The following is a 27,505-nucleotide window of genomic DNA, read 5'->3' as shown; positions in this document are numbered from 1 at the left end:
TTTCATTTTTGTCATTTATTAACCTGGAAGCAAATATGACAAAACAGTCATACTAGTAAGTCATCTGAATTTTTTAAATCTCTTAATAAAACAACCAAATCCCACGCAAATCAGTCCACAAGGGAGGCCCCCGCCTTCACAGTGCAGGGTGACTGAGTGTACAACTACCGGCCAACCCCCGCCTCTCAACCGGAAGGGAGGGCACTCAAAAGAGGAATTTAGAGAAAAGGCGGAGAGGGCGGGCCTCAGTAAAGGGTAGGGGCGGGAGCCCACCTGGCTCCCCACCCCTCCCGAAACCAGGGGAAAAGCCTGTGGCGTGGCGCTGCTGCAACCCATTAGCAGTTACAGGGCCGAGGCTTCCCGCTGATTGGTGGAAATGCCGATCTTCTGATCCCTGATTTGCATAGAGACTGGAGCCTGCACCCCCGCCCCCCACCAGAAGCAATCGGTGCTAACGGTGCTGCGCCAGGAGCGTTCTGGGCTCGGTGCCGCCCAGTCCTCCTGGTCATCTCGGAAGCTGTTTTCTTCCAGCTGCTTGGGACAGCTTTTGTGAATGCCTCCCTTCTGGATGTTCGAAAGAGGAGTGGCCCGACACTGCTAGAAACTGGTCCTTTCCTTCCCACCTGTGGTAAGGATAGGTTCTGCTATGGCAAGCACTCAAACTCAGGCTGGTTTGAAGCTAAAGGATTCAGACAACTTCCAAGTATCAAGAATGAAAGAAAAAGAAACATAATAAGGAGCCCACCACCAAGACTTGTAGTTATTTCCTCAGAAAGCCCCCATGCCCCATTTGTGACAAAATCCATTCCTGAGGACTGATTCTAGAAGAAACCAAGTAAGATCTAGAACTTTCCCCACCAGCATCATTTTCCAAAATGTAGGCAGAAGTTTACCAAATATAATTTATTCAGGAAAAAAATAAATTTTAAGAACTTATTCTAAAAAACTGAAAGAGCCCAGTGGCTGAGCAGAAAACAGCTTACTATGAGGAGTACCAGATCAGGGCAGAGAATTCCCAGCTGGGTAAGGCATGCTTTGAGGGAAGACTCCACCAGCCCTGCCAGGAAAGGGCAGCAGGCACAGTGCCCCTATGGGGCCCACATGGCTGGTGACAGCAGCAGGACACCTCTTCCAAAGCTGTCCACCAGCCCCACTAGGGCCTCCTACTCATGGTGAAAAAGACTACTTCCCCATGAGCCCACAACTGTCAACTAACACAGTGCCACCTCCTCCCAAAGCAAACACACATACATACAATGTAAGAACCTATTATCAGAACAGCAGTGCAGCAGACCCTGGCCTTGGTCTCTGAAAGTCCTGTGTCACTGGCTGTAAGGACGCTTGGCCACAGGTTCCTCCTCCTTCTCCCGCTTCAGCCATTGCTCTAGGAGTCCTGCAGTGCCTCTCTTGGTGGGGAGTGGACTCTTCTGCAGGAACTGACTGGACCACTGGGGAACATCTGACTCTTCCTTTTGAGGTGTTTTTGAGTCTTCCTTTTTGGGTGACTTTGTGGCCAGCCACTGCAACATCCTCTGGCTACTGCCACTTGCCTTGAGCTCCTATGAGAAACAGGAAAAAGCTCAAACCATACAGCTCAAGCTTTTGGGAAAAGGCCAACTCCAAGGGAAGAAACGGGAAGAGGCATTAGGTAATTACCCAGGCTTGGAAAATGTTACTAAGGGCCAGCTGGGGCCCACCAGTCAAGAGTGGAAAGAGAGGAGTGTGCTCTAAGGGGCAGGAAAGTAGCTCTTAGAGAAGGTTTCACAGAGGATTATGTGGGACCAGCCAGAGAAGAGAGCTGAAAGGCATTCCAAATGTGCAGAGAATGAAGCATTCTCAGGGAAAATAATGTAATTCAGCATGACCCGGGGGGAGTGTTGGAAAATGAGACTGGAGCGATACAGAAGAATTTCTAACAGCCACTGTGATAAGGCTAAATTGTTTCCTCTTTGTGCAGACAATCTGTACAACCTTTTCTTGACTGTCACTACTCCCTTCTGCTTCCTTCACATCACACCCCAACCCTGAACTGAAAGGTTCTGAATTAGCACAATGCCACCTCTCCAGAATGTGACATCTTTTGGAGTAAACACCATGGCAGGGCTAGGTACAGTGGTGCATGCCTGTAATCCCAGCACTTTGGGAGGCCTGGGTGGGAAGATCGCTTGAGCCCAGGAGTTTGAGACCAGCCTAGGAAACATAGGAAGACCCCATCTCTAAAAAAAATAAAAAAAATGAGCCAGGCATGGTGGTGTACACTTGTAGTCCCAGCTACCTGGGAGGCTGAGGTGGGAGGATCATTTGAGCCCAGGAGTTCAAGGCTGCAGTGAACTATGATCATGCCACTGCAGTCTAACCTGGGCAACAGAGCATGACCCTGTCTCTAAAAAAGAAAAAGGAAAAAAGAAAAGACCATGGCAGAAATGGGCAGCGTCTAGTCCAAAATGAATACAGGTTGAGCATTCTAACCCTGAAAATCCAAGATCCAAAATGCTCCAAAATCCTAAACTTTTTAAGTGCTTACATAACTTTGAAAGGAAATGCTTGTTGGTACATTTCAGATTTAGGATATTCGGCTAGGAAGCATATAATGCAAAGATTCCAAAATTTGAAAAAATTCAAAACCCAAAACACTTCTGTTCCCAAGCATTTTGGATAGGGATATTCAACCTGTATATAGGATTAGTTTTAGAGTTATCTAATTTTTAAAAAGTGCCACGGTTGCAGGAGTTTATCAGAATCAAGACAAAAGAAAAAAAAAGATGACACTGACTGTGGGTATGGAAAAAACTTTAAGAAAAATAGAGAGGGAGACGGCTGTTCTTACAATCATCCTTAACACGGCATTCTAAAATGTCTATTCTTGGAACATTCCAAGTATGTCCTATTTTAAGTCCCTCCATGCCGCCTAAAAACAATCACTACTCCTAAATCCTTACCCCCAAATGTCAGTGGGGGCCAGCTTTTTGCTCTGGAACCTCTCTCCCCACTGCAGGCCTTCTGCTTGTTTGCCTTCCCTTCCTAAAACACACCCTCTGGATCCTTGCTGATTCTAAGAAGTTAAGGTTCATGGTAGGAATGCTCTCAAATCCTCCTGAAGGAGACTAAGGACTGGAGCTCCTGCAACTTGTATTTCGGAAAGCAAAGATACAGAAAAGAGACACCAAAAATCACAGTTGGGGATGGAGAAACAATATGGTCAAGGGCTCCTTTGTCTTTCTCACCATCACTGTCTAGATTAGGAGTCCTCAAATGTGGTTTATCAGACTCATCAAAGAAGCTTTTTTCTTTTCCTTTTTGTGGAGAACAGGGTCTCACTATATTGCCCAGGCAGGTCTGGAACTCCTCAGGTAAAGCTACCCTCCCACCTCTGCCTTCTAAGTGCTGGGATTACAGGCATGAGCCACTGCACCCAGCTGAAGCTTCTTTTTTTTGAAACGCAGTCTCACCCTGTCACCAAGCTGGAGTGCAGTGGCCTGATCTCGGCTCACTACAACCTCCACCTCCCAGGTTCAAGTGATTCTCCTGCCTCAGCCTCCCAAGTAGCTGGGATTACAGGCACGGGCCACCACACCCAGCTAATTTTTGTATTTTTAGTAGAGACGGGGTTTCACCATATTGGCCAGGATGGTCTCGATCTCTTGATCTCGTGATCCATTTGCCTCGGCCTCCCAAAGTGCTGGGATTACAGGCGTGAGCCACCGCGCCCAGCCTGAAGCTTCTTAATTATACAAAAGCCCAAGCCTAGCTCTAAATGTTGATTCAGGATGCCTGGATAGGGTCTAGCATTTACATTTTGAAAGAGTTCTTCTCCTGGGGACCCTGAGTCACAGCCAGGTTTGAGAATTGCTGCTCTACACTACCTTGCTGTGTACAAGGAGTATGAGAGCTTTTGATGGTCCAAATTAAAGGGCTGATCATAAAAGGCCACATCCTAAAAGAAAGGGAACACTGACAGAAGACAGAAAGCTCAAAAAGGACTGTACCAGTCACAGGCCCCTACCTTTTTGACCACCAAGTCGACAGGAGCCAGACACTCAGGAGTGTTGTTTCGCGAGTTGTTCACCACAGAAGAGACTGCATGGAAGGTGATGTTCTCTGTTGGGTGGATTAATTTCAGAGCTTCCTGAGTTGAGACTTTACCAAAGTCAAGCCATTTAGAAACTGCCTCCTCTCCATCTAATATGGCAGGCATCCTGGCCAGGGAAGTCAAGACAATGGTTGGGAGAGGTAGCATGAGAATAAGCAGAGAAGGGAGAGAGACTTGAGTCAGCTGATACCTCAAATATCACAAGGGGAGCTTGCCCTCCCTCTGCCCCTCACATGCTGATTGCTGCCATGTGTTCCCTGAGCACAGGGTGACAGGGCACCAGATTCAACACCTGGAGAGCCATGTTATAAAGTTTCATGGCAAAGACAGTGAAGAGTACTAACTGGTCTAGTGTACTCCAGTGTCCACTCTAGTAAATTGGTAAACTTTCTATGACACCCCAGCCTAGAATGAAGGGAAAACAGATCTTGAAAACTTGTCTATCAACAGCAATCTCAAGCCTCACCACCTCTGAAAGACTTACAGTAAGAAAACTGTGAACAAAAGGAAGCCATGCGTCAGAAAAGCAGAGAAGCTGTCAAACATGACTCCTGGTACCCAGAGGATGTAAGGAAAATATACTAGGTTTAGCTTCCAGTTTTATGTCCCAGGCCAATGCAAAGTGTGGCACATACTTTTTGGGTGGTACAGTTGATTCAGATACAGACAAATGTTCATTTGTCTCCTAAATATATACATAACATATAAAATAATGTTAAATACTGTAATGTATAAAATAATGGTACATTTTTAAATGAATGGTGATTTAGATTAAATGAAATATAATTTTTAAAGGTTAATTACTAAAAGAGAACTACATCACATGAAAGCATATTTTGTTTTTTCTCTTCTTTTTTTTTTTGAGACAGAGTCTCGCTGTGTTGCCCAGGCTGGAGTGCAGTGGCGCGATCTCCGCTCACTGCAAGCTCCACCCCCCGGGTTCATGCCATTCTCCTGCCTCAGCCTCCTGAGTAGCTGGGACTACAGGCGCCCGCCACCATGCCTGGCTAATTATTTTTTTTACTTTTATTTTTTTTGAGATGGAGTCTCACTCTGTCGCCCAGGCTGGAGTTCAATGGCACGATCTCGGCTCATTGCAAGCTCCACCTCCCGGGTTCACGCCATTCTCCTGCCTCAGCCTCCCAAGTAGCTGGGACTACAGGCGGCCGCCACCACGTCTGGCTAATTTTTTGTATTTTTTAGTAGAGACAGAGTTTCACCGTGTTAGCCAGGATGGTCTCGATCTCCTGACCTCATGATCCGCCCGCCTCAGCCTCCCAAAGTGCTGGGATTACAGGCGTGAGCCACCGCACCTGGCCATTTTTTTGTATTTTTAGTAGAGACGGGGTTTCACAGTGATCGCCAGGATGGCCTTGATCTCCTGACCTCGTGATCCACCCACCTCAGCCTCCCAAAGTGCTGGGATTACAGGCTTGAGCCACTGCACCCGGCCACATGAAAGCATATTTTCACAGATATAGCCTAGGACAAGGCTAAAGCAGGTAATCCTGACAGGTGTCACACTGCATTCTTTTCAGGAGAACTCCAAAAAATCACTTCAGGGAGTACTCTGCTCTGGCAGAAATTATAAAGGTAGAATACAAGTATAGTCAGTTCTGCCAATGCTTATGTTTAAAACGCAAATCTGTTCCAATGCCACTGATATAGTAGAGAGCAACTGGAGCACAATGCAAATTTTGTGTTTGCTTATGCACAGTTTCATCTGTGAGAAACACGAGGTGAACACAGAAAACTGCACCCAGATGAACTGAGCCACAAAATGCACCCATCTCAAATACTGACTGCTACTTTGGCTCACTGCATACTATTTTACAAAATTGTGTTTTGCTCTTCTTTTGCCTTTCTGAACTTTTCTATATATATAAAAAGATACACACTTAACATCTCAAACATGTCTAAGCTTCCTGGCTCAAAACATGGTAGGCAATGCATGTGAATGCAAACATTTTAAATATTGAAAAGAAGCTTGAAATAGTAAAGGATCCTGGAAGAAAAATGAGAACATGTGATTATTTCCTGAGCAAAGGATATCAAGGAGTCCACATCAGTGATGATGCTACAAAAAAAAAAATGACCATGGCTGGAACAACTTCAAGTACTCCTGCCAGGCACGGTGGCTCACACCTGTAATCCCAGCACTTTGGGAGGCCGAGGCAGGTGGATCACAAGGTCAGGAGATCAAGACCATCCTGGGTAACATGTTTGAAACCCTGTTAGCTGGGTGTGGCATCGTGCACCTGTAGTCCCAGCTACTCAGGAGGCTGAGGCAGGAGAATGGCGTGAACCCAGGAGGCGGAGCTTGCAGTGAGCCGAGATCACACCACTGCACTCCAGCCTGGGCGACAGAGTGAGACTCTGTCTCAAAAAAAAAAAAAGAAGCACCTGTAAGGTTCATACAAAAAATATATAAATAAGGCCTATATATAAATAAAATCTTAAATACCACAAGTGGCTCCTTTTAGTGCTAGTAGTGGTTAGTTTACTGGTTTCGAACATGGCTACAATTTTCAAAGCTTTCTGCTATTGGGAGAAGCCACAAGTACAGATGAAAATGCGCTAAAGAATTTCTAGCAGTGATACAGAAGTTAATTGGAGGAGAAGGCTATCCATTCAATCAAATATTCAATTTTAATTAAATAGCATCTATTACAAATGCATGCCTCAAAGGAAATACGTTCATAAGAGGAAAACTGTGCCCCAGGATTTAAGACTGCAAAAGATAAAAAATTTTACATAACCTTCCTTCCACAACTTCACAATAACTCATGAGATGTATTTCTTCCAACACCCACTTCCACAAGCAACAAGCAAACTTCAGGTCTTGTCGAGGTAAAGTGCCATATTTATTGTAGTATGTATGTATGTATATATTTATTTATTGAGATGGAATCTCACTCTGTTGCCCAGGCTGGGGTGCAGTGGCGTGATCTTGGCTCACTGCAAGCTCCACCTCCCAGGTTCACGCCATTCTCTCGCCTCAGCCTCCCGTGTAGCTGGGACTACAGGTGCCCACCACCACGCCCGGCTAATTTAGTTGTTGTATTTTTAGTAGAAACGGGGTTTCACCGTGTTAGCCAGGATGGTCTCGATCTCCTGACCTCGTGATCCGCCACCTCAGCCTCCCAAAGTGCTGGGATTTACAGGCATGAGCCACCGTGCTCAGCCTGTAGTATTTATTTATTTCTTAACCACCTAACATGAATAAAACAGTGCTACTGTTTTACTAGGTTTCCATTATTTTTTTAATGTGTCACTGACAACATTTTAAGTGTTGTCTCCTTAACCCCACTTTTCCCCTAAGTTACTTCGTTTTTATTCTATCCTTTTGCATAGTACAGTGATTTTTAGGAATGTATGTCATGTTCGAGTCAAACTGATTGTAACTTTACCTTGTAAAGTGACTTGGTTTCCTACTCTCTAAAGCTACCTAAAAGCAGAGGACAAACCATCTTTTGGATCCTTTTGGATCCAGGGGTAAGAAGTATGACTTGCCTGTGGTGGATGTCACTCAAGCCTTTGCAGGAATCCACTGTGATGATGGTATAGGAATACAGGACATCTCCTCCCTCTGGGGGCTCCCAGCAGTCAAAGATCCCAGCCATTGTCAGCAGCCTCCAGTTGTCCCAGACTTTCCCCCAGTTTTCAGGACTATCTGCAGCACCAATGCTACCTGACTGGAAGCAAAATATATGGGCAGATTAGATGCACTCAGCAGACTTTTTCTACATGCAGGTTAGGTACTACTTCAGACTCAAGAGCATGGAAATCATTTTAAAAGTAATTCAGCCCATGTCTTATTAACCCCTCTGTCACCAAAGGAAAGAAGGTTGGTGGCAAATGCCAACTGAAGCTATAGATTCATGGCTCCTTAATACTTTCAGAATTTAACACCTTCACTGGACATTTAGGCCTTCTGTGAACTGGCCCACCATTCTAGCTATTACTTACATTGTTAATTTGAACCCAAACCAGCTGTTGGTAAATGAAGCTCTCATGCAATTTCATGCTCCTGTGTCTTGCTGAAGCAACCTTCCTCTGCCCAAAATGTCCTTCCCACCCTTTCTTAATTGAATTGAATTTCATGCCAATTCCTACTTGCCATTCAAAATTCAATTCAAGGCCTAAAATGTAGAAAGCTGGAAAGAACATCACTTCTATTCTAACAATAAGAAAAAAGCTGGATAATATGCAAAATTATAACTTTTCTTAAATTCATCAGAGAGGTAAGGTTGATCAATTTCCCTGAAATTTAAGAAAAGACAAGGTCCTCCAAGGGGCAATGGGACACAAGTACTGGCTTATTGGCAGCAACAGGAGGAAGACACAAGCCTTCATACAACCAGGTTAAGAATTCAGATAATGTTATTATCACATTTCTACAAGCAGCGTACGGGCTAGCAGGATAGTACAGAATCCCTAGGAGCTGCAAACCTCAGAGGAGTTTGCACCAGCTCATAGGCTCTTCTCCTTGGACTTTGCCAGTGCTCGAAAAAGACTGGGGAGTGGGCAGGAGCCTGGAGGAAGCCATTCTCACTGTTGCATACCTTAAAGGCAAGCTCCTCTGCCTCACCTAATCACTTTTCCCCTAAGGAGCAAAAGTCTTAAGCTGCCAGGGAAAGGGTAATAATAATAATCCCTTTCACGCCTAGGAATCAGGTAAAGACCCAAGGAGGCTGGGGAAGGAGAAAAAGAAAAAGCCCCCTACGCCCTGGGGAAGACTGAGTCAGAGAGCCACATCTGCTTAAGACAGACTGAACGGAGAACTGCCTCCACCCCTGTTTAGACGACAAACATTAAGTGACAAGCAGAAGCAGTCTACTTCTGGAAGAGGGGAAAGGGCACAAGAAAGACCATGTCTAAGGCACAGGCTCACAGGAAAATCCAACAACTGAAGAGAGTAGGGCTGCTGAGAAACCCTCTGGAAAGTCAATCCTTACCCCAAACACTGGATAACACCAGAGCACTTGAAAGCCTGTGGTCAAACAAAGGCACTGTAGGCTGGGCACCGTGGCTCATGCCTGTAATCCCAGCACTTTGGGAGGCCGAGGCGGGCGGATCACAAGGTCAGGAGATCGAGACCATCCTGGCTAACACGGTGAAACCCCGTCTCTATTAAAAATACAAAAAATTAGCTGGGCGTGGTGGCAGGCGCCTGTAGTCCCAGCTACTCGGGAGGCTGAGGCGGAGCTTACAGTGAGCCGAGATCGCACCACTGCACTCCAGCCTGGGCAACAGAGGGAGACTCCATCTCAAAAACAAAAACAAAAACAAAACAAAGGCACTGTAATGAGAACAAAGCCCAAACCCAGTTCAATTCCTGACAAGACTGACTTAACCCCATATATTAATGGCCTAATAGAAGAATTTCCAGACATAAATATTATTAATCTCAGTCTCCGTCCTACATATCATCTCTGGCAACAATAAAAAATTACAAGACACACAAAAAAAGCTAAAGCAATCAACCACCAAGAGATATAGAAATTAATAGAACCAGATTCAAGAGATTACATTTCCCAGATGCTGAAATTAGAGAACTTGAAGTAAGTAAAATTAATGTCAAAGACTCTGGTGGAAAAGGTGGACAACATACATGAACAGATAAGGAATTTTAGCAGAGAGATAGTAACTATAAGAAAGACTCAGTGAACTTAAAGATAGGTCAATAATGGCCAGGCGCAGTAGCTCATGCCTGTAATCCCAACCCTCTGGGAGGCCGAGGCAGGCAGATCACTTGAGGTCAGGCGTTCAAGACCCACCTGGCCAACATTATCAAACCCCGTCTCTATTAAAAATACAAAAAAAATTAGCTGGGCATGGTGGTGCGTGCCTGTAATCCCAGCTGTTTGGGAGGCTGAGGCAGAATTGTTTGAACCTGGGAAGTAGGGGTTGCAGTGAGCCAAGACTGCACCACTGTACTCCAGCTTGGGTGACAGAGCGAGACTTCATCTCAAAAAAAAAAAAGGTCAGTGAAAAGTATCCAAACTGAAACAGAGAAGAAAAAAAGAAAGAAAAATGGAGAGAATATCCAAGAACGATGGGACAATTAAATCATCTAACACGTGTCATTAGAATCCCAGAAAGAGAAAATGGGGCAGAAGAAATATTTGAAGAGGAAAAAGCCAAGAAATTTCCATAAATTATGAAAGATATCAAACTGCAGATCCAAGCAGCAAAGAGAATAGGCCAAAACACATACACACAATGTATTCAAACAGCTGCCCTAAGAGAAAATCTTAAAAGCAGTGGTGGAGGGAGGTGGAGGGGAAGGTGGTGAGAGCAGCACACATTTATGCATTACATACAAAAGAAAAAAGACAGTTATACACTAGACTTCTCAAAAGAAACTATGAGAGCCAGAGACAATGAAGTGTATTTTTTTAAAGTACTGAAAGAAAACAAAACACCACCGACCCAGAATCTTATACACAGTGAAAAATACCTCTCAAAGACAGTGGTTGCCAGGGGTTAAAGACAGGAAGGTACGGAAAGTGACTACTAATGGGTATGGTTTTATTTGGGGTTGATAACAGCATTCTGGAATTAGTGATGATGGCTGCACAACATTTTGTGGGTTTTTTTTTTTTTTGATAGAGTCTCACTGTGTCACCTAGCCTGGAGTGTAGTGGTGTGATCTCAGCTGACTGCAACTTCGACCTCCTAAGCTCAAGTGATCTTCCCACGTCAGACTACCAAGTAGCTGGGACCACAGGCGCGAGCTACCATGCATGGTTAATTTTATAGATGTGACCCACTGTACCTGGCCAAGGTTTTGAATATACTAAAAACCAGTGTACATTTTAAAAGGGTGAATTTTATTATATGTGAATTATATATCAATAAAAAGCATGTTTTTTTTTTTTTTTTTTTGAGACAGAGTCTCGCTCTGTCGCCCAGGCTGGACTGCAGTGGCGCCATCTGGGCTCACTGCAAGCTCTGCCTCCTGGCTTCACGCCATTCTCCTGCCTCAGCCTCCCGAGTAGCTGGGACTATAGGCGCCCGCCACCACGCATGGCTAATTTTTTTTGTATTTTTAGTAGAGACGGGGTTTCACCATGTTAGCCAGGATGGTCTCGATTTCCTGACCTCGTGATCCACCCGCCTCGGCCTCCCAAAGTGCTAGGATTACAGGCATGAGCCACTGCGCCCGGCCCCAATGATTTTTTTAAGTAAAGAAATAGCTACTTTTTCAGACAAAAAAAAATCAGAATTTATTACCAGCAGACCCACACTACAAGAAAAATTAAAGTCCTTCAGGCAGAAGGACTGTAATATCAGAGAGAAAACTGGATCTATACAAATAAGTGAAGATCCATGGAAATGGCTAAAATGAAGGTACATGTACAAAGACTTTTCTTATTTTTTACCACTCTAAAATATAATTGACCATCTACAGTAAAATAGCAATGTATTGTAAGTTTATAGTATATGTAAAAATAAAATGCATAACAGTAGCCCAAAAGACAGGAGGAACTGGGAGAATACTGTTGTAAGGTCTTTTCAATAGTAGTGTAGTATATAAAGACAATGTTATTAACTTAAAATGTATGCTGTAAGCTGTAGGGCAACTACTAAAAACTTTTTTTTTTTTTTTTTTTTTTTTTGAGACGGAGTCTCGCTCTGTCGCCCAGGCTGGAGCACGGTGGTGCAATCTTGGCTCACTGCAAGCTCCGCCTCCCGGGTTCACGCCATTGTCCTACCTCAGCCTCCCAAGTAGCTGGGACTACAGGCACCCGCCACTGCACCCGGATAATTTTTTTTTGTATTTTTAGTAGAGACAGGGTTTCACCATGTTAGCCAGGATGGTCTTGATCTCCTGACCTCGTGATCCACCCGCCTCGGCCTCCCAAAGTGCTGGGATTACAGTCGTGAGCCACCGCGCCCGGCCTAAAGACATTTTTTGAGAGGTAAAAATAATAAGCCAATAATGGAGATGAAATGCAATTATAAAAGATTATTCCCAAAACAGATCAGGAAAAAAGGAACAAAGAGTTGATGGAACAAATAGAAAACTAGCAAAACAATGGATTTTAACCCAATCACATCAATAATTACATTAAATTAAATGTTCTAAACACAAATTAAAAGAATGATTGTCAGACTGAATCAAAAAGGAAAACCCAACTATCTGTAGTGTAAAAATTAAGTTCAAGTCCAGGCGCAGTAGCTCATGCCTGTAATCCCAGCACTTAGCGGGTGCTGAGGCAGGTGGATCACCTGAGGTCAGGAGTTAGAGACCGGCCTGGCTAACATGGTGAAACCCTGTCTCTATTAAAAATACAAAAATTAGCCAGGAATGGTGGCAGGCACCTGTAATCCCAGCTATTCGGGAGGCCGAGGCAGAATTGCTTGAACCCAGGAGGTGGAGGTTGCAGTGAGCTAAGACCACACCATTGCACTCCATCCTGGGCAACAAGAGTGAAACTCTGTCTCAAAAAAAAAAAAAAAAAAAAGAATTAATGTATATTAAGCTAATACACATTAAGTTCCTAGAAAGAGTAACTGACTAGTAGTAAGTGCTTAATATTTGCTATTATAATTGATAGATGTTTTTATAAATTAATCTTGTCTTGTACCAAATCATTTGTGTGTTACTAGACTGGCTAGACAGGGGATTTTCTTTTTTAATTTATATTTTATTTCAATAGGTTTCTGGGGAACAGGTGGTGTCTGGTTACATGAATAAATTCTTTAGTGGTGATTTCTGAGATTTTCGTGCACCCATCACTGATAGGGAATTTTCTGAGGGTGAGGCAAACTCTCTTGACTACTGAAACTGCCCCAAAGAGTTAAAAAACAAACAAACAAACAAACAAAAACACCAATGACTAAATTCTTGGGCTTACAGGATAGCACATAAGAAAAGAACGTGCTGAAACAGTGAAACTCCCTCCGCTTATAAGATAACAAAACTGGCTGAATTGGTTGGAACCAATAACTGACTAGAGTATATGCAAAACAAGCTTGCTTATATCACAGCCTGAATTTCCACATTTCATATTAATTCCCCCTGAATTTGCACATGAGACCTATACGGAGGCAGGAAGAGATAACTGCACATACCTGAAGACTTTCCAGGCCTCCCCTTTCCTTCCACCAATCACCTACTAATCCCAGAATCCACTCCCTAAACCTTTTTTTAATAAAAGTACTGCCTTAATGCCAGCTAGGGAGACAGAGTTGAGCTGGACTCCTGTCTTATTGTTAGTCGACTTGCAATAAAAAACTTTTCTCGGCCAGGCGCGGTGGCTCACGCCTGTAATCCCAGCACTTTGGGAGGCTGAGGCGGGTGGATCACGAGGTCAGGAGATTGAGACCATTCTGGCTAATACCGCGTCTCTACTAAAAATAACAAAAAATTAGCCGGGCCTGGTGGCACACGCCTGTAGTCCCAGCTACTTGGGAGGCTGAGGCAGGAGAATCGCTTGAACCTGGGAGGCAGAGGTTGCAGTGAGCCAAGATCACGCCACTGCAGTCCAGCCTGGGCAACAGAGAGAGACTCTGTCACACACACACACACACACACACACACACACACACAAAAACTTTTCCCTGTTACCCAGGCTGGAGTGCAGTGGTGCAATCTCGGCTCACTGCACCCTCCACCCCCCACCCCAGGCTCAAGCTATCATCCCACCTCAGCCTGCCAAGTAGCTGGGACCAGCTACTCAGTGTCATAGTATTGGCTTCTAGCACATTGGGTAGCAAGTCCCTTTTACTCGGTAACACTATTTCCAGTCCCCAAAATGAGATTAACAGGTGAACAAACAATTCCCAATTTTAACAAGCAAACTACTAAGAACTCAGGTGCTTTAGCAGTGTCAGACTAAATAATCTAATTAAAAATAAAACATGATGTTGGCATGTCAGATTTGTTTTCAATCCCCTGATAATGTTTTAACATGAACCGTTCAAATTATGTCTTACAGTGAAAGGGTTTTTGTTTCGTTTTTGAGATGGGGTCTCACACTGTCACTCAGGCTGGAGTACAGTGGCACAATCTCGGCTCACTGCAACCTCCACCTCCTGGGCTCAAGTCATCTTCCCACCACAGCCTCCCAAGTAGCTGGGACCACACCCAGCTAATTTTTTGTATTTCTGGTAGAGATGCGTTTTCGCCATGTTGCCCAGATTGGTCTTGAACTCCTGAGCTCAAGCAATCCACCTGCTTTGGCCTCCCAAAGTGCTGGGAATACAGGCATGAGCCACCATGCCTGGCCTGAATCACTGCGCCCAGCCACAGTGAAAGTTTTATGAAGGAAATGTTAAATGTAGAGTTATAATATGACCTAGCAATTCCACTCCTAGGCATCTATCCAAGAGAGATGAAACTATATCCATGCAAAACTTGTACATGAATGTTCATAGCAGCATTATTCATAATAACCAAAAAGTGGAAACAATCCAAGTGTCTATCAATTGATGAATGAATTAACAAAATGTAATCTATTCTTACAAAAAGGAATGAAGTGCTGATCCATGCCAAACATGGATGAATCTTGAAAACATTATGCTAAATCAAAGAAGCCAGTCACAAAAGATCACATATTCTATGATTCCATTTTTATGAAATGTCCAAAACAGGCAAATCCATAGAGATGGAAAGTAGATTCGTGTTTGACGGGGCTGGGCACAGTGGAGAATGAAGAGTGATTGCTAATGGATATGTAGTTTCCTTCTAGAGTGATAAAAATATTCTAAAAATAGAGGTAATAATTGCATACTTTGAATATACTAAAACATTCCTGAATTGCACATTTTAAAAAGGTGAATTTTAAGGTGAATTATCTCTCAATGAGCTCATTTCATTTCACTTTATTTTATTTTGCAGAGTCTTGCTCTGTCGCCCAGTGCAGTCGTGTGATCATAGCTCATTGCAGCCTCTATCTCATGGGTTCAAGCGATCCTCCCACCTCAGCCTTCCGAGTAGCTGGGACTACAGGCGCACACCACCATGCCCACCTAGTTTTGTATTGTTTGTAGAGACGGGGTTTCACCATGTTGCCCAGGCTGGTCTCAAACTCCTGGGCTCAAGCAATCTTCCCGTCTTGGGCTCCCAAAGTGCTGGGATCACAGGCGTGAGCCACCACACTGGGCCAAAGCTGTTATTTTAAAATAAATAAATAAAACTACGGGGAAGAAAAAAATGTCCTTAGGATTAATTTGTTTCCCTGTGCCTTTCCAAATATATATTGTGAATGCTGATAATGATACCTTCTCTGTCTTGATCTGAGGAAAATAGATGAAGTATGGCTGCCTCTGGTTTGTTCCTTGACATCGCTGCCACTCATAGAATCCATCTGCTAAAACGACACAGCGTCTTCCCTTTCCCAGAGGCACCTGAGGGAAAATGTGAGCAAGATATGGTCTTAGTGATACAATCATGTTTCACAGGCTGCCATTACTTGGAGAACTTGAGTTAAAATCTGAGGTTTGGGGCAGGCGGGTGGCTCACGGCTGTAATCCCAACACTTTGGGAGGCCGAGATGGGAGGATCACTTGAGGTCAGGAGTTCGAGACCAGCCTGGCTAACAAGGTGAAACCCCATCTCTACTAAAAATATAAAAATTAGCTGGGCGTGGTAGTGCACACCTGTAGTCCCTGCTACTTGGGAGGCTGAAGCACGAGAATCACTTGAACTTGGAGGCAGAGGTGGTAGTAAGCCAAGATCATGCCACTGCACTCCAGCCTGGGCAAAAGTATGAGACTCCATCTCAAAATAAATAACACAAACAAACAAATAAATAAATACATAAAATCTGAGGTCTGCCAATGTATGACCTTAAAACAGTTATTTAATTTCTCTGTACCTCTCTTTTTTTTTTTTTTTTTTTTGAGATGGAGTCTTGCTTTGTCACCCAGGCTGGAGTGCAGTGGCGTGATCTCGGCTCACTGCAAGCTCCACCTCCCGGGTTTACTTACACCATTCTCCTGCCTCAGCTTCCCGAGTAGCTGGGACTACAGGTGCCCGCCACCACACCCAGCTAATTTTTTGTATTTTTAGTAGAGACGGGGTTTCACCGTGTTAGCCAGGATGGTCTCGATCTCCTGACCTCGTGATCCGCCCACCTTGGCCTCCCAAAGTGCTGGGATTATAGGTGTGAGCCACCACGCCCAGCCACTCTCTTTGCATAAAGAAAATCACAACTCACACAGATGTTGAAAAGATTAAATAATGTACATAAAAGCAATCACCTCTCTTCTAACAAATAGGTACTTGTGATAGCTAGTCTTCAAAGGTGCCTCCCCAACATGCTTCCCAGTATTCACACCCTATGTAGACACCTCCCACACTGAATCTGGGCTGGCTCTGTGTGACCCATAGAATGCAAAAGTAGGCCAGGTGTGGTAGCTCACACCTATAATCCCAGCACTTTGGGAGGCCCAGACAGGAGGATCACTTGAGCCCAGGAGTTTGAGACCAGCCTGGGCAACATAGCCAGACCTTGTCTCTATTTAAAAAAAAAATTAAGCAATAACAATAAAAGAATACAGCATAAGTAATGCTGTATGACTGCCAAGATTAAGTGATGCTGTAAGACAAAGGCTTGTATCTTCTGTCCTGCTCTGTTGGATCATGAGCTCTGGGGTAAATGAGTCACCATAACAGAAGGCTGGCTACCCTGACACCCTCGAGCTAGGCATATGGAAAGCCTTCTAGTTGTTCTAGTCATCCCAGCTGAAGTGTCAGATGTGGGTGAAGAAGTCATCTTGGACATCCAGCCTCAGCTGCCGTCTAATTGCAACATGAGAACTTCCAAGTGAAAACTGCCCAGATGAGCCCAGTCAACCCAGAGAATATAAGAGATAATGTTTATCATTTTGTTTCACACTACTAAGTCTGGTGTGGTTTGTTATGTAGTAACAAAATAGCATTCCACATTAACAACTGGGAACATTCTTTTTTATGTTATTTATTTTTGGTTGTCCTCTGTAGGCTAGGATGGAAACACCCTTTGGAACCTTATTTCTGAGGTATACAGGGCACTAACAGCTACCAGCCACCTACCTTAAATGACCGTTTCTCCATTATGGTATCATTACGACAGTTGGTAGTATTGAACTGCAGCTTGGAAGGATCACTTTCTTTGAACCAAGAAGGGACCAAGCCCCAGCGCATGGGAGCAATGATACGCTCAGATGAGTCTGCATCCTGCCACGGAGAGAAGATCTAGTGAGGAGATCATAATGAAATTCTAACCTAATTTAACATATGTATTTATTACATTATTTAGTAGTATTGAAATATAAAGAATTCAAGATTATTTTTAAACAAGGAATCTACTTGAAAACAATTTTTTTATTTTTTTTGAGATAAGGTCTGGCTCTGTCATCCAGGCTGGAGTGCAGTGGTGCTATTTTGGCTCAATGCAACCTCTACCTCCTGGCTCAAGCCATCCTCCCACCTGAGCCTCCCAAGTAGCTGGGACTATAGACACACGCCCCCATACCCAGCTAATTTTTGTATTGTTTATAGAGATGGGGTTTCGCTATATTGCCTAGGCTGGTCTTGAACTCCTGGGCTCAAGTGATTTGCCCACCTTAGCCTCCCAAAGTGTTGGGATTGTGGGTGTGAGCCACCACAACCAGCCAAAAACAATTTAATGATTTATCATAATGTAGGTAACGAGTTATTTAGCAATCATATTTACTAGAACATAAGACATTCTGCTTGAATAAGGTAGAGGGATGCAAAGAGGTTTAGTTTCTTTAAACTTTTTTGTTTTTTAGAGACAGTTTCGCTCTGTTGCCCAGGCTGGAGTGCAGTGGCACAATCATAGCTCACTGCAACATTGAATTCCTGGGCTCAGGTGATCCTCCTGCTTCAGCCTCCCAAGTAGCTGGGACTACAGGTGCACACCATCATGTCCAGCTAATTTTGTAGAGATGAGGTCTTACTATGTTCCTCAGGCAGGTCTCGAATTTTTTTTTTTTTTTTTTTTTTTGAGACGGAGTCTTGCTCTGTTGCCCAGGCTGGAGTGCAGTGGCACGATCTCAGCTCATTGCAACCTCTGCCTCCTGGGTTTAAGCGATTCTCCTACCTCAGCCTCCCGAGTAGCTGGGACTACAGGCTTCCACCACCACGCCGGCTAATTTTTGTATTTTTACTAAAGACGGGGTTTCACCATACTGGCCAGGCTGGTGTTGAACTCCCGACCTTGTGATCCACCCGCCTCAGCCTCCCAAAGTGCTGTGATTACAGGCATGAGCCCCTGTACCTGGCCTGGTCTCAAACTCTTAGGCTCAAGTGATTTTCCTGCCTCGGTCTCTCAAAGCACTGGAGGATGCTATTTTTAGGAAAACCTATATACAAGGTTGGCCCTCAACATCTCAGAACTAGATTTTCAGAGTGTTCCCACTTTTCCCCAACTCATAAGGGTGGTTTATTCTGCCTAGTCTGTGTAAACAATAAAGTTTATGCCAATACCTGTTTTCCTTCTGGGAGTCTGAAATTTTGGTACCTGCTAGGCAGAGTGCCTACATGATCAGCCTCCAATAAAAACCTTGGACCCTGAGTCTCTAATGTATTTCTCTGGGCATAAACATTGTACATACTAACCTGGGCAACATGGGAAACTCCCGTTTCTACCAAAAAAAAAATTATTCTGGTGTGGTGGCATGCACCTGTAGTTCCAGCTACTTAGAAGGCAGAGGTAGGAGGACTACTTGAGCCTGGGAAGTTGAGGCTGCTAGTGAGCTGTGACTGAGCCACTGCACTCCAACCTGGACCATAGAGCAAGACCTTCTCTCAAAAAAAAAAAAAAAAAAAAAAACCCACAAAAAAACAAAAACAAAAACACTACATATACGTTACTACATTTTTTGTTGCTGGAGAAAGTAACATGCTTGGAGTATCCTCCCACAGGAAGAACATAAGGAAACCTGTGCATGACTTTTTCCAGATTTCTACTAGTGTCTTTTTCCTTTGCTGATTCTATTCTGTGTCCTTTTACTAATAAACCTTAGACACACTATGCCTTATATGCTTAGCCCTTCTAATGAATCTCTAAATATGGGGGCAGTCTTGGGGACTCCCAACGCATCGTTGTCAAACTTTTTTTAAGTAATAGGCCCCTTGATAATTTGATGAAATCTACAGATTAAGCAGCACATACACATTATTCTGCATGGCACAGTACACTCTGGGTTGGGAGAGACCAGTGAGCAGAGAGTGCATTTTGGGGTGTTACTACAATGATTCAGGGATCTGGTGATGGCAGTGAGAAAAACAGTGACATCCAAAAGATTAAAAAAAAAAAAAAAAAGAAAAGAAATTGTAGTACAAATGGATTTGGATGAAAAAAAGCAAGGATGATTAAGTTTTCAAGCCCAGAAGAGTGAAATAATGATGGTACTACTGAACAGAGAAGAAAAAATGCTGATGAAACATTTCATCAGCTGATGAAGGGTTTTAAGAAGATCACGTGTTGAATTTCTGATACTAGTGAGAAGTCTGTGGCAGTTTTCAAAAAATGGTTGCAAAATCTGACACTCCTCCCATTGAGAATTGGGAATCTATGTTCGTTCCCCTTGAATCTGGACGGGCTTGTAACCAACAGAATGTGGCACGAGTGATACTATATAATTTATCTCATAGTTCTGAAAGCTGGGATTAAGGTGCCAGCAGATTTGGTGTCTGGTGAGGGCCCACTTTCTGGTTCACAGATGGCGCCTTCTCACTATGTTGTCACATGGTATCTCTGGGGTGTCTTTTATAAGGGCACTAATCCCAATCATGAGGGCTTTGATTTCCAAAGGTCCTATCTCCTAATACCATCATCTTGGGGGTTAGGATTTCAACATATGCATTTTTCAAGGACACAAACATTCAAACCATAGCAGTTGTGGTCTAATAAGACTTTATACAAACAGGCAGTAGGCCAGATTTGGTCTGAGGACCGTAGTTTGCCAATCTCTGATATAGAGGAAAGAGCAAGGTCTTTGTAAGGAGATCCTGGTTCAAAAATCCTTTCTCTGAGCCAGGCATGGTGGCTCACGCCTGTAATCCCAGCACTTTGGGAGGCTGAGGCGAGCGGATCACCTCAGGTCAGGAGTTTGAGACCAGCCTGGCCAACGTGGCAAAACCCCATCTTTCCTAAAAATACAAAAATTAGCTGGGTGTGGTGGTGTGTGCCTGTAACCCCAGTTACTCGGGAGGCTGAGGCATGAGAACTGCTTGAGCTCGGGAGGTGCAGGTTGCATTGAGCTGAGATTGTGCCACTGCACTCTATGACTCTGACAGAAAAAAAAATCCTGGGCCGGGTGCAGTGGCTCACGCCTGTAATACTAGCAGTTTGGGAGGTGGGTGGATCATGAGGTCAGGAGATCAAGACCATCCTGGCTAACATGGTGAAACCCCGTCTCTACTAAAAATACAAAAAAATTAGCCGGGCGTGGTGGCGGGTGCCTGTAGTCCCAGCTACTCAGGAGGCTGAGGCAGGAGAATGGCATGAACCCAGGAGGCAGAGCTTGCAGTGAGCCGAGTTTGCGCCACTGCACTGCAGCCTGGGTGACAGAGCAAGACTCCATCTCAAAAAAAAAAAAAAAAAAAAAAAAATCCTTTCTCTACTACTTATGAGGTTGGACTAGTCTCACCTTCTTGGGCCTTCAACTTTCCTTATCCAAAAATTAGAACAAACAATAATTACCTTGTAGGATAATTTTCAAGAATGAAAGATAATATAATTAAAATGTGTGGCACGGAGTAGGCACTCAAATTGTAGTATAATATTTTTCTAAGGTAAGGATTAAAAGCAAATCATAAAATTGTCTATAAAAAGATGACTATTAATGCCATGAAGGTAATGTTTCTTAGAGAGTATATCATGTACAGGATTTAACCTGAGGGTACAAAAAATTTTGTTAGGAGAAGAAATTAGGGTAAAGGCAGAGTTCCAAGTAAAAGTACCTACTAAGATAAAAGTAGAATGAAGAAAGTCAGGAGAGGATGGAATCTGAAGAAAGGAATCATCAGTAGTTGCAGTCTCAGGAGAAGGGCTTCCTTTCATTTAAAAGCTAATCCCTCCACAGTGCTGCTGCTAAAATCCAGTCCCGCTTCTTCCAGAATCCTGCCTGCTGTATCCATTAATTCTCTTTTTTTTGAGATGGAGTCTCGCTCTGTTGCCCAGGCTGGAGTGCAGTGGCACGATCTCAGCTCAATGCAACCTCTGCCTCCCAGGTTCAAGTGATTCTCCTGCCTCTGCCTCCCAAGTAGCTGAGATTACAGGCATGGGCCACTACACCCAGCTAATTTTGTATTTTTAGTAGAGACAGGGTTTTACTATGTTGGTTACGCTGGTCTCGAACTCCTGAACTCAAGTGATCCGCCTGCCTCAGCCTCCCAAAGTGCTGGGATTACAGGCGTGAGCCACTGTGCCCGGCCAATTCTCTTTTCATATATATACACACAAACAGTTGATTCCCTTTATTTGCAGTAGTTAGATTTCATAAAGTTGCTTTGAGTACTGAACTGCTGCTCTTAGGGAAATGCAAGGTTATGTTTCTAACAGCCTCTGGTGACAACACTTTCATCAACTGATCAATATATGACCTTCTTTTATGTGTGTTTGTTTAAAGACATCTAATTTAATCTTACTCTTAATTCATTTACACTAAATTCAAGACCAAGAGCACTATAACTCATGCCTGATTAAAGCTTATCCAATGTATATATTTTCTCTGTAAGACATATCACAGCCTTCTTTAGCTTGGGAATACCAGCCAGTATTTTAGCGCTATGCTTGGGGTCATTTTAAACAGTGAAATCACACATGGCACTAAACTGGCTGCAAAAAAGATACTTGTTTATAACATAAGAGATGAAACAAGAAGGCAGAGCTCTGCCTCAATCAACCTCAACTGGAGACATCAAGCTACTCAAATTTGTCAGCTCTCTGTATGTGCACCAATGATTGCAAAAGCAAAGTGAGTATGAATTTAGGGGTTACAAATAAATTTTAGTGAGTAGGTGAATTTGGAAATATGGAATCTAAGAATAATGAGGACTGTTTGTGTGTGTTTGTGAGAAAGAACAGTTGAAAACAGAGATTTCATAAATCCTTTTTCTCTTCCAGAATCAAATTTGCCTTCTGGCAGCTCAAGCCTATAATCCTGGCACTCTGGGAGGCCAAGTGGGGAGGATCCCTTGAGCTCAAGGTTGATTTTTCTTTTTTGAGATGGAGTTTCGCTCTTGTTGCCCAGGCTGGAGTGCAATGGCACGATCTTGGCTCACTGCAACCTCTGCCTCCCAGGTTCAAGCAATTTTCCTGCCTCAGCCTCCCAAGTAGCTGGGATTACAGGCATGCACCACCACACCCCGACTAATTTTGTATTTTTAGTAGAGACAGGGTTTCACCATGTTGGTCAGGCTGGTCTGCAACTCCCAACTGCAAGCAATCCACCTGCCTCAGCCTCCCAAAGTAATAAGATTACAGGTGTGAGCCTCTGCACCTGGCCTGAGCTCAAGAGTCTTGAGACCAGTTTGAGCAACATAGTGAGAACTTCCCCCTCAAAGTGTCAAAAGGAAAAGCCTGTGATCCCAGCTGCTGGGGAGGCTGAGGCAGCAGGATCGCTTGAGCCTGGGAGGTCAAGGTTGCAGTGAGCCATGACTGCGCCACTGCACTCCAGCCTGGGCAACACAGCAAGTCCTTGTCTCCAAAAAAAAAAAAAAAGTCTTCCAAGCAGAAGGACCCCCAGCTCAGTGCATAAATGAGTATGAGACAACATTACACAATGGTCAACTAAACGATCTTTCATCAGAAATTTGCAAGATAACAATACTGAAAAATCTGTGGTTCTCAGTATGGGACAACTCCGACACACCCCTCCCCACCATCCAGAGACTTCTGGCAGTATCTGGAGATACCTTTGGTTGCTCTGATCTGGGGGATGCTATTGTGGAGGATGCTACTGACATCTAGCTGGTAGAGGATGTTGCTAAACGCTCTACAACACCCAGAATAGCTCCCTCTGACAAAAAATTATCCTGGCCAAAACTGTCAATAGTGTCAAGGTTGAGAATTCTGCTCTCACAAATTCCACTGATCATTGTTGAGAGTGTACACTTGACAACTGTAAACCAAACCCAAATGTGAGAATGACAAATAGAAAGTAGTTGAAAAGCCAAAATACTAAGACCATTGCTCAATATTAGTCATCTTTCCTCTACCCTTTTGGACTTCTGAACAGAACAGCTGGTAGCACTGGGGTGGATAAATGAAAGAGGAAGTAATTTGCAAATCTGTGGTTTCAAATGAAAATGTTGCTATCTATATACATATGCAGGCTGTTAATGATTTGAATGAACTGCTAAAATGGTTCTAATTTTGATTTATAATTTATAGGTCTGAGAAAAATGAGATACCAAATATTATCAAAATTAAGAAACCATAGCAATCTTAACAAAACTTGTTAGAGATGTGAAATCAAATACTATATCAGCAAATTCATACCACTGGCCCAAATGAGGGCTGTATTTGCTAGTGGCTCCACCTTCCCCATTCCTGGTTCCAGGATGCATCCACTGGAGTGGGGACGGTGGTCTGGATCTCAGTTCTAGTTCTGTCCCTCACTGATTAGGTAACCTAGGACAAGTCATAATCTATGTATACTTCTATCTTTACATCTGTTAAACAAATTTTTCTTCCAGCTAACTTTCTATAATTCTAAGAGGTCATATAAATGACTAAGGCTTTTTTTTTTTTTTTTTTTTTTTTTTGTTAAAAACAGGGTCTCATTTGCTCAGGCTGGTGTCCTGAAATCCTGGCCTGAAGCAATCCTCTGGCCTCAGCCTCCCCCAAAGTGCTAGGATTACAGGCATGAGCCACCAGGCCTGGCCAGGCTCATACACTTAATCCTGCTCTCTATTCTCACTCTAAGTTATGCTTTCCTTTGAAATATGTTTTATGCTCTCTTTTCCCCTTCAAGGTTCTCCAGAATATTTTATTTTGATTCCCCTCTCATTTAAAACAGTTTCAATAGGGAAGTATGCATCCTCTAAAAATGACACAAAAATAACTATTTCATATAAATGCTTCATTCAACCAAGAACATTAATATTATTCGATTTTTTTTTTTTTTTTTTTGGAGACTGAGTCTTGCTCTGTCACCCAGGCTGGAGTGCAGTGGCACATTCTCGACTCACTGCAACCTCCACATTTTTTTTTTTTTTTTTTTTTTTAGTACAGACAGAGTTTCATCATGTTGGCCAGGCTGATCTCCAACTCCTGACCTCAAGAGATCCCCCCACCCCGCCTCAGCCTCCCAAAGGGCTGAGATTACAGGCATGAGCCACTGCGCCCAGCCATTATTTGTTATCTTTATTTCTTTTTGAGATGGAGTCTCACTCTGTTGCCCTGGCCAGAGTACAGTGGCACAATCTTGGCTCACCCCAACCTTCGCCTCCCGGGTTCAAGCAATCCTTCTGCCTCAGACTCCCAAGTAGCTGATGATCAGTGAAAGCTGCTATTTTAAAACACAAAGCTCATATAAATTTGGCATATATTAAGGCTAGTATGCCATGTATAGCAAAGGCATTTACATTGAGCCTGAAAAATGCTGAAAAATACGTCTTTATCAGTGTTAGAAGCCACTGATAAAACTTCTTTCATGAGGCCAAGAGAGGTTCTCAACTGGAAGTCAGAATATATCAGTAAAGGCTGGTTTTTAATGTCATCCCAAGAGGCTGAGCACACACCAAACCAAATAGGAGATGACCATCACGAGGCTGGGCGAGGGGCTAGCATGGTGCAAAGCTGGTTACCTTCACAAAGTGCAGTCGAGACAGAAGCACTGGGCTGTTGGATTGAGGACTCTTGTTGTAAGAGGGGCAGTACTTATCAGGGTCCCTCCACTCCGGGAGCCGCTGCTGGCCCCGCCGATCCTGGTAGGCGCAAGCTCTCGTGAGAACATCTCTAGGTAAGTGACAGGATGTTCGCCCACACATTCTTCAACACCTACCCCTTGCAACCTTTAAATTACAAAACGTAAGAAAAAGGCTTACGTATCTCAAATATTAGGTCTTATTCCTTGAGTCCCCGACTTCTCTTTCCGTTCCCACAGGGCCGTGCGCCTCCGTGACCACCGTCTAAAGTCTTCCCCAAGAAGTCCCACAAGGACAAGGATGTGCCCGTTTGCTTTGCTCCCTGACCCCACTGCCCAGCTCCGTGCAGGGCACTGAGGCAAGTCCCGAGAGGAGCTCTGCAAATGCCTGCCTGAGGCCAGGAAAAGCCGCAGCTGAGGGGGCTTCACGGTCCAGCCAAGCAGGGCAAGCGCAGCTAGCTGGGGTCGCCTCCTCCGGGTGACTCGGTGCCCCCAACTCCCCGTCCTTCCCCCCAGTCCCCGCTGGGGTCAGCGGCCCACGCCGGCCAGCACCCGCTCACCTCGAGGGCGGCCACTGGACGGCCCGGGGCCGGGGTGCAGAATCCCCGCCTCCTGCCCGCTAGTCCGCAGCGTCCCCGCGCCCGACCTGCGAACCTGTGGGCCGCGGATCCCGCTCCGGACTCTGCTCCCCGGAGCAGGGGCCGGTTCTCGGGGAGCAGGTGGTCCCCAGCCACCGGCCGCGATCCCTCGCCCCCCCCCGCGTCGCCTCCCCTCCGCCCCGGCCCTCAGACTCCGCCGCCCCGCGTCGCCTCACTTCGGCCCAGGCCGCCCTCTCCGCGTCGCCTCGCGTCCGCTCGGGCCTCTGCTCCCCTCTTGTCAGCTCGCGTCGCGTCCTTTCCCCTGTCCTCCCCTCACCACACCCCGGCCGCCCGCGTCGCCTCGCCTCCCCTCCCCTCACCTTGCCCCGGCAGCGCGAGTCACCCCCCTCAGCTCTCTTCACCCGCCCTCCGCTCCGCTTTGGCCACCCGCGTCACCGCCCCTCACGTCAGCCCCGCCTCAGCCCGCGCGCCCGGCGTCAGGCCCCGCCCCCAAGAGCCCAAGGTTCCCGCGGCGCCCTCGGGCCCCGGAGGCGGCGTCTTCTCCCCTCCGGTTTGGGATGAATTTTCTCTCGTTTCCCCAGGAGACAGTGACTGCCTTGGGGGACGCATCGACCCCAAGCTTCTCGGGACTCCACTTTCCTCCATATTGGCCGTTCCCCAGCGGGGTTAACCTTTCTCCCCGCCCCCAGCGTGCTTCGGGGTTGGCGGGGAAGATTCCCGCCGCGCTGAGTCTAGGGCACAGGGTCATGGAAGGCGGGAAACCAGGAAACTCCACTCCTTACTTCAGTCCTGCCAGCTGCCTCACAGTGCGAGGCAAAAATGGAGGAACACTTAAGAAATGGCAGTCAGGAGAACTTCCAGGAATCGCGCACTTCGCCCTCAAACATTGGTGGGCACTAGAATGAGCCTTTCCTGCCCCAGCCCCTCAGCTGAATCTCTAAGGGTGAGGCCCAGATTTTTAAAACAGTCCTTACGGGTGTACTTTGGCCTCAAAGTTGGTAAAATAGCCTGGCTTGAGTTTAAAAGCCTGTTCCCCTTGGGACCTAAACCGGAGATTTCTTCATCTGCAACCAACAGAGAATGCTCTAGAGGGCTGTTCGCCTATGCTGATTCGCTGAACTGAACAGGAAGCAGAAACCCCAGGGCACACTCCACGCAGGACCTGATGCTGGAACGATCAGCCACAGGACCTAAGCCCTTTGGAGCCTCCGTTCATCGACTATCAAAGGAGGATGCGTTGTGAAGAAGCACGAATGGGAGGGAGTGTGAACTCTGCCTGTTAGCTGATTCACTCAACCAACCTCTACCCCTCCCACCCCTGGGCTTGGTGCTGGGACAGCGATGACGGGGAGAGGGTCCTGCCTCACAGGACTACAACAGCCAAAGGGCTGTGGGTACAAGGGGGACAGGGCAGGTGTTCTGCCTCTTGGGGGAGGCCTTGAAGGGGAAGTTGGAGCCCTGAAGCATGAGTCTGCAGAAGTAGCAATCATTCAATAAATACATGCTGATTTATTACAGGGATAAGATGGTTTCTTGGGGGATAGATTCAAGAGGAGTTGAGAATGTTTTATTCATTTACAATGTCCCTTTCCTGGAAGGGAGGATAGCAAGATTTAGGACAAGCTAAAATCATCCCCTATTTAAAAAAAAAAAAAAAAAAAGGTCACCCGCAAGTAGTCCTGGGTGGGAGGTGGGGGCAGAATAAAAAAAAAAAAAATCTGCAATGATTCCTAATTGTTTTTCAATACAGAAGCTTGGGAAGGGGTTTCCGCCAGTTTCATGAGGAAGGCACAACTTCCAGGTAGTGTTGGGGAAGGGTATAAGGTCCTATGCAGGCTGGCCCCTTATCCCACAGATGCCAAGATGATGTCTACTGGCAGCTCCTCCAAACTTCTGGCTGTCACCTGCATTGTCACTGTGTCCAAAAGCAGCAGCCGGGAACGCACCAGGATGTCATGACCACCCCGGAACACAC

General features: G+C 45.1%; 3 protein-coding genes across 5 annotated transcripts in view; 1 reads left to right on the top strand and 2 right to left on the bottom strand.

Moving 5' to 3' along the window:
- HMCES (5-hydroxymethylcytosine binding, ES cell specific) lies at positions 1 to 25,996 on the bottom strand. Of its 3 annotated transcripts, none has more exons than XM_054482172.2 (7): positions 25,890 to 25,996; positions 24,873 to 25,079; positions 17,121 to 17,264; positions 15,326 to 15,451; positions 7,604 to 7,785; positions 4,004 to 4,196; positions 1 to 1,559 (listed from the first exon to the last, which is right to left on the bottom strand). In XM_054482172.2, the coding sequence occupies exons 2-7, from the start codon at positions 25,053 to 25,055 to the stop codon at positions 1,323 to 1,325; spliced, it is 1,065 nt and encodes a 354-aa protein (XP_054338147.1). In that variant the 5' UTR covers positions 25,056 to 25,079; positions 25,890 to 25,996; the 3' UTR covers positions 1 to 1,322. The 3 variants fall into 3 exon arrangements, with proteins under 3 accessions (XP_054338147.1, XP_054338148.1, XP_054338149.1); XM_054482173.2 differs by having other exon boundaries at positions 25,746 to 25,900; XM_054482174.2 differs by lacking the exon at positions 25,890 to 25,996 and adding an exon at positions 25,492 to 25,587.
- On the top strand, positions 25,233 to 27,054 carry LOC129032866 (uncharacterized). The gene is made up of 3 exons (XM_054480837.2): positions 25,233 to 25,277; positions 25,448 to 26,473; positions 26,608 to 27,054. The coding sequence occupies exons 1-2, from the start codon at positions 25,233 to 25,235 to the stop codon at positions 26,198 to 26,200; spliced, it is 798 nt and encodes a 265-aa protein (XP_054336812.1). The 3' UTR covers positions 26,201 to 26,473; positions 26,608 to 27,054.
- COPG1 (COPI coat complex subunit gamma 1) overlaps positions 27,020 to 27,505 on the bottom strand; it is a 29,453-nt gene continuing 28,967 nt past the window's right edge. Inside the window, exon 24 of the mRNA XM_054482171.2 lies at positions 27,020 to 27,505. Within this exon, the coding sequence (XP_054338146.2) occupies positions 27,375 to 27,505 (131 nt within the window). The 3' untranslated portion in view covers positions 27,020 to 27,374.

Source organism: Pongo pygmaeus, chromosome 2, assembly GCF_028885625.2.
Source record: "Pongo pygmaeus isolate AG05252 chromosome 2, NHGRI_mPonPyg2-v2.0_pri, whole genome shotgun sequence".
Taxonomy (NCBI): domain Eukaryota; kingdom Metazoa; phylum Chordata; class Mammalia; order Primates; family Hominidae; genus Pongo; species Pongo pygmaeus.
Note: the sequence above shows the minus strand (reverse complement) of the source record. Positions and strands in the feature narration are given on the sequence as shown.

Coding starts and splice junctions, on each gene's coding strand:
- HMCES (XM_054482172.2), bottom strand. CDS start 25,055: ATGTGTGGGCGAACATCCTGTCACTTACCTAGAGATGTTCTCACGAGA. Junction 7,786..15,325: donor CTCAGATCAAGACAGAGAAG/GTATCATTATCA, acceptor TTTTGCTTCCAG/TCAGGTAGCATTGGTGCTGC. Junction 4,197..7,603: donor TTGAGTGACATCCACCACAG/GCAAGTCATACT, acceptor TTCCCTGGCCAG/GATGCCTGCCATATTAGATG.
- LOC129032866 (XM_054480837.2), top strand. CDS start 25,233: ATGTGCCCGTTTGCTTTGCTCCCTGACCCCACTGCCCAGCTCCGT. Junction 25,278..25,447: donor ACCCCACTGCCCAGCTCCGT/GCAGGGCACTGA, acceptor CCTTCCCCCCAG/TCCCCGCTGGGGTCAGCGGC.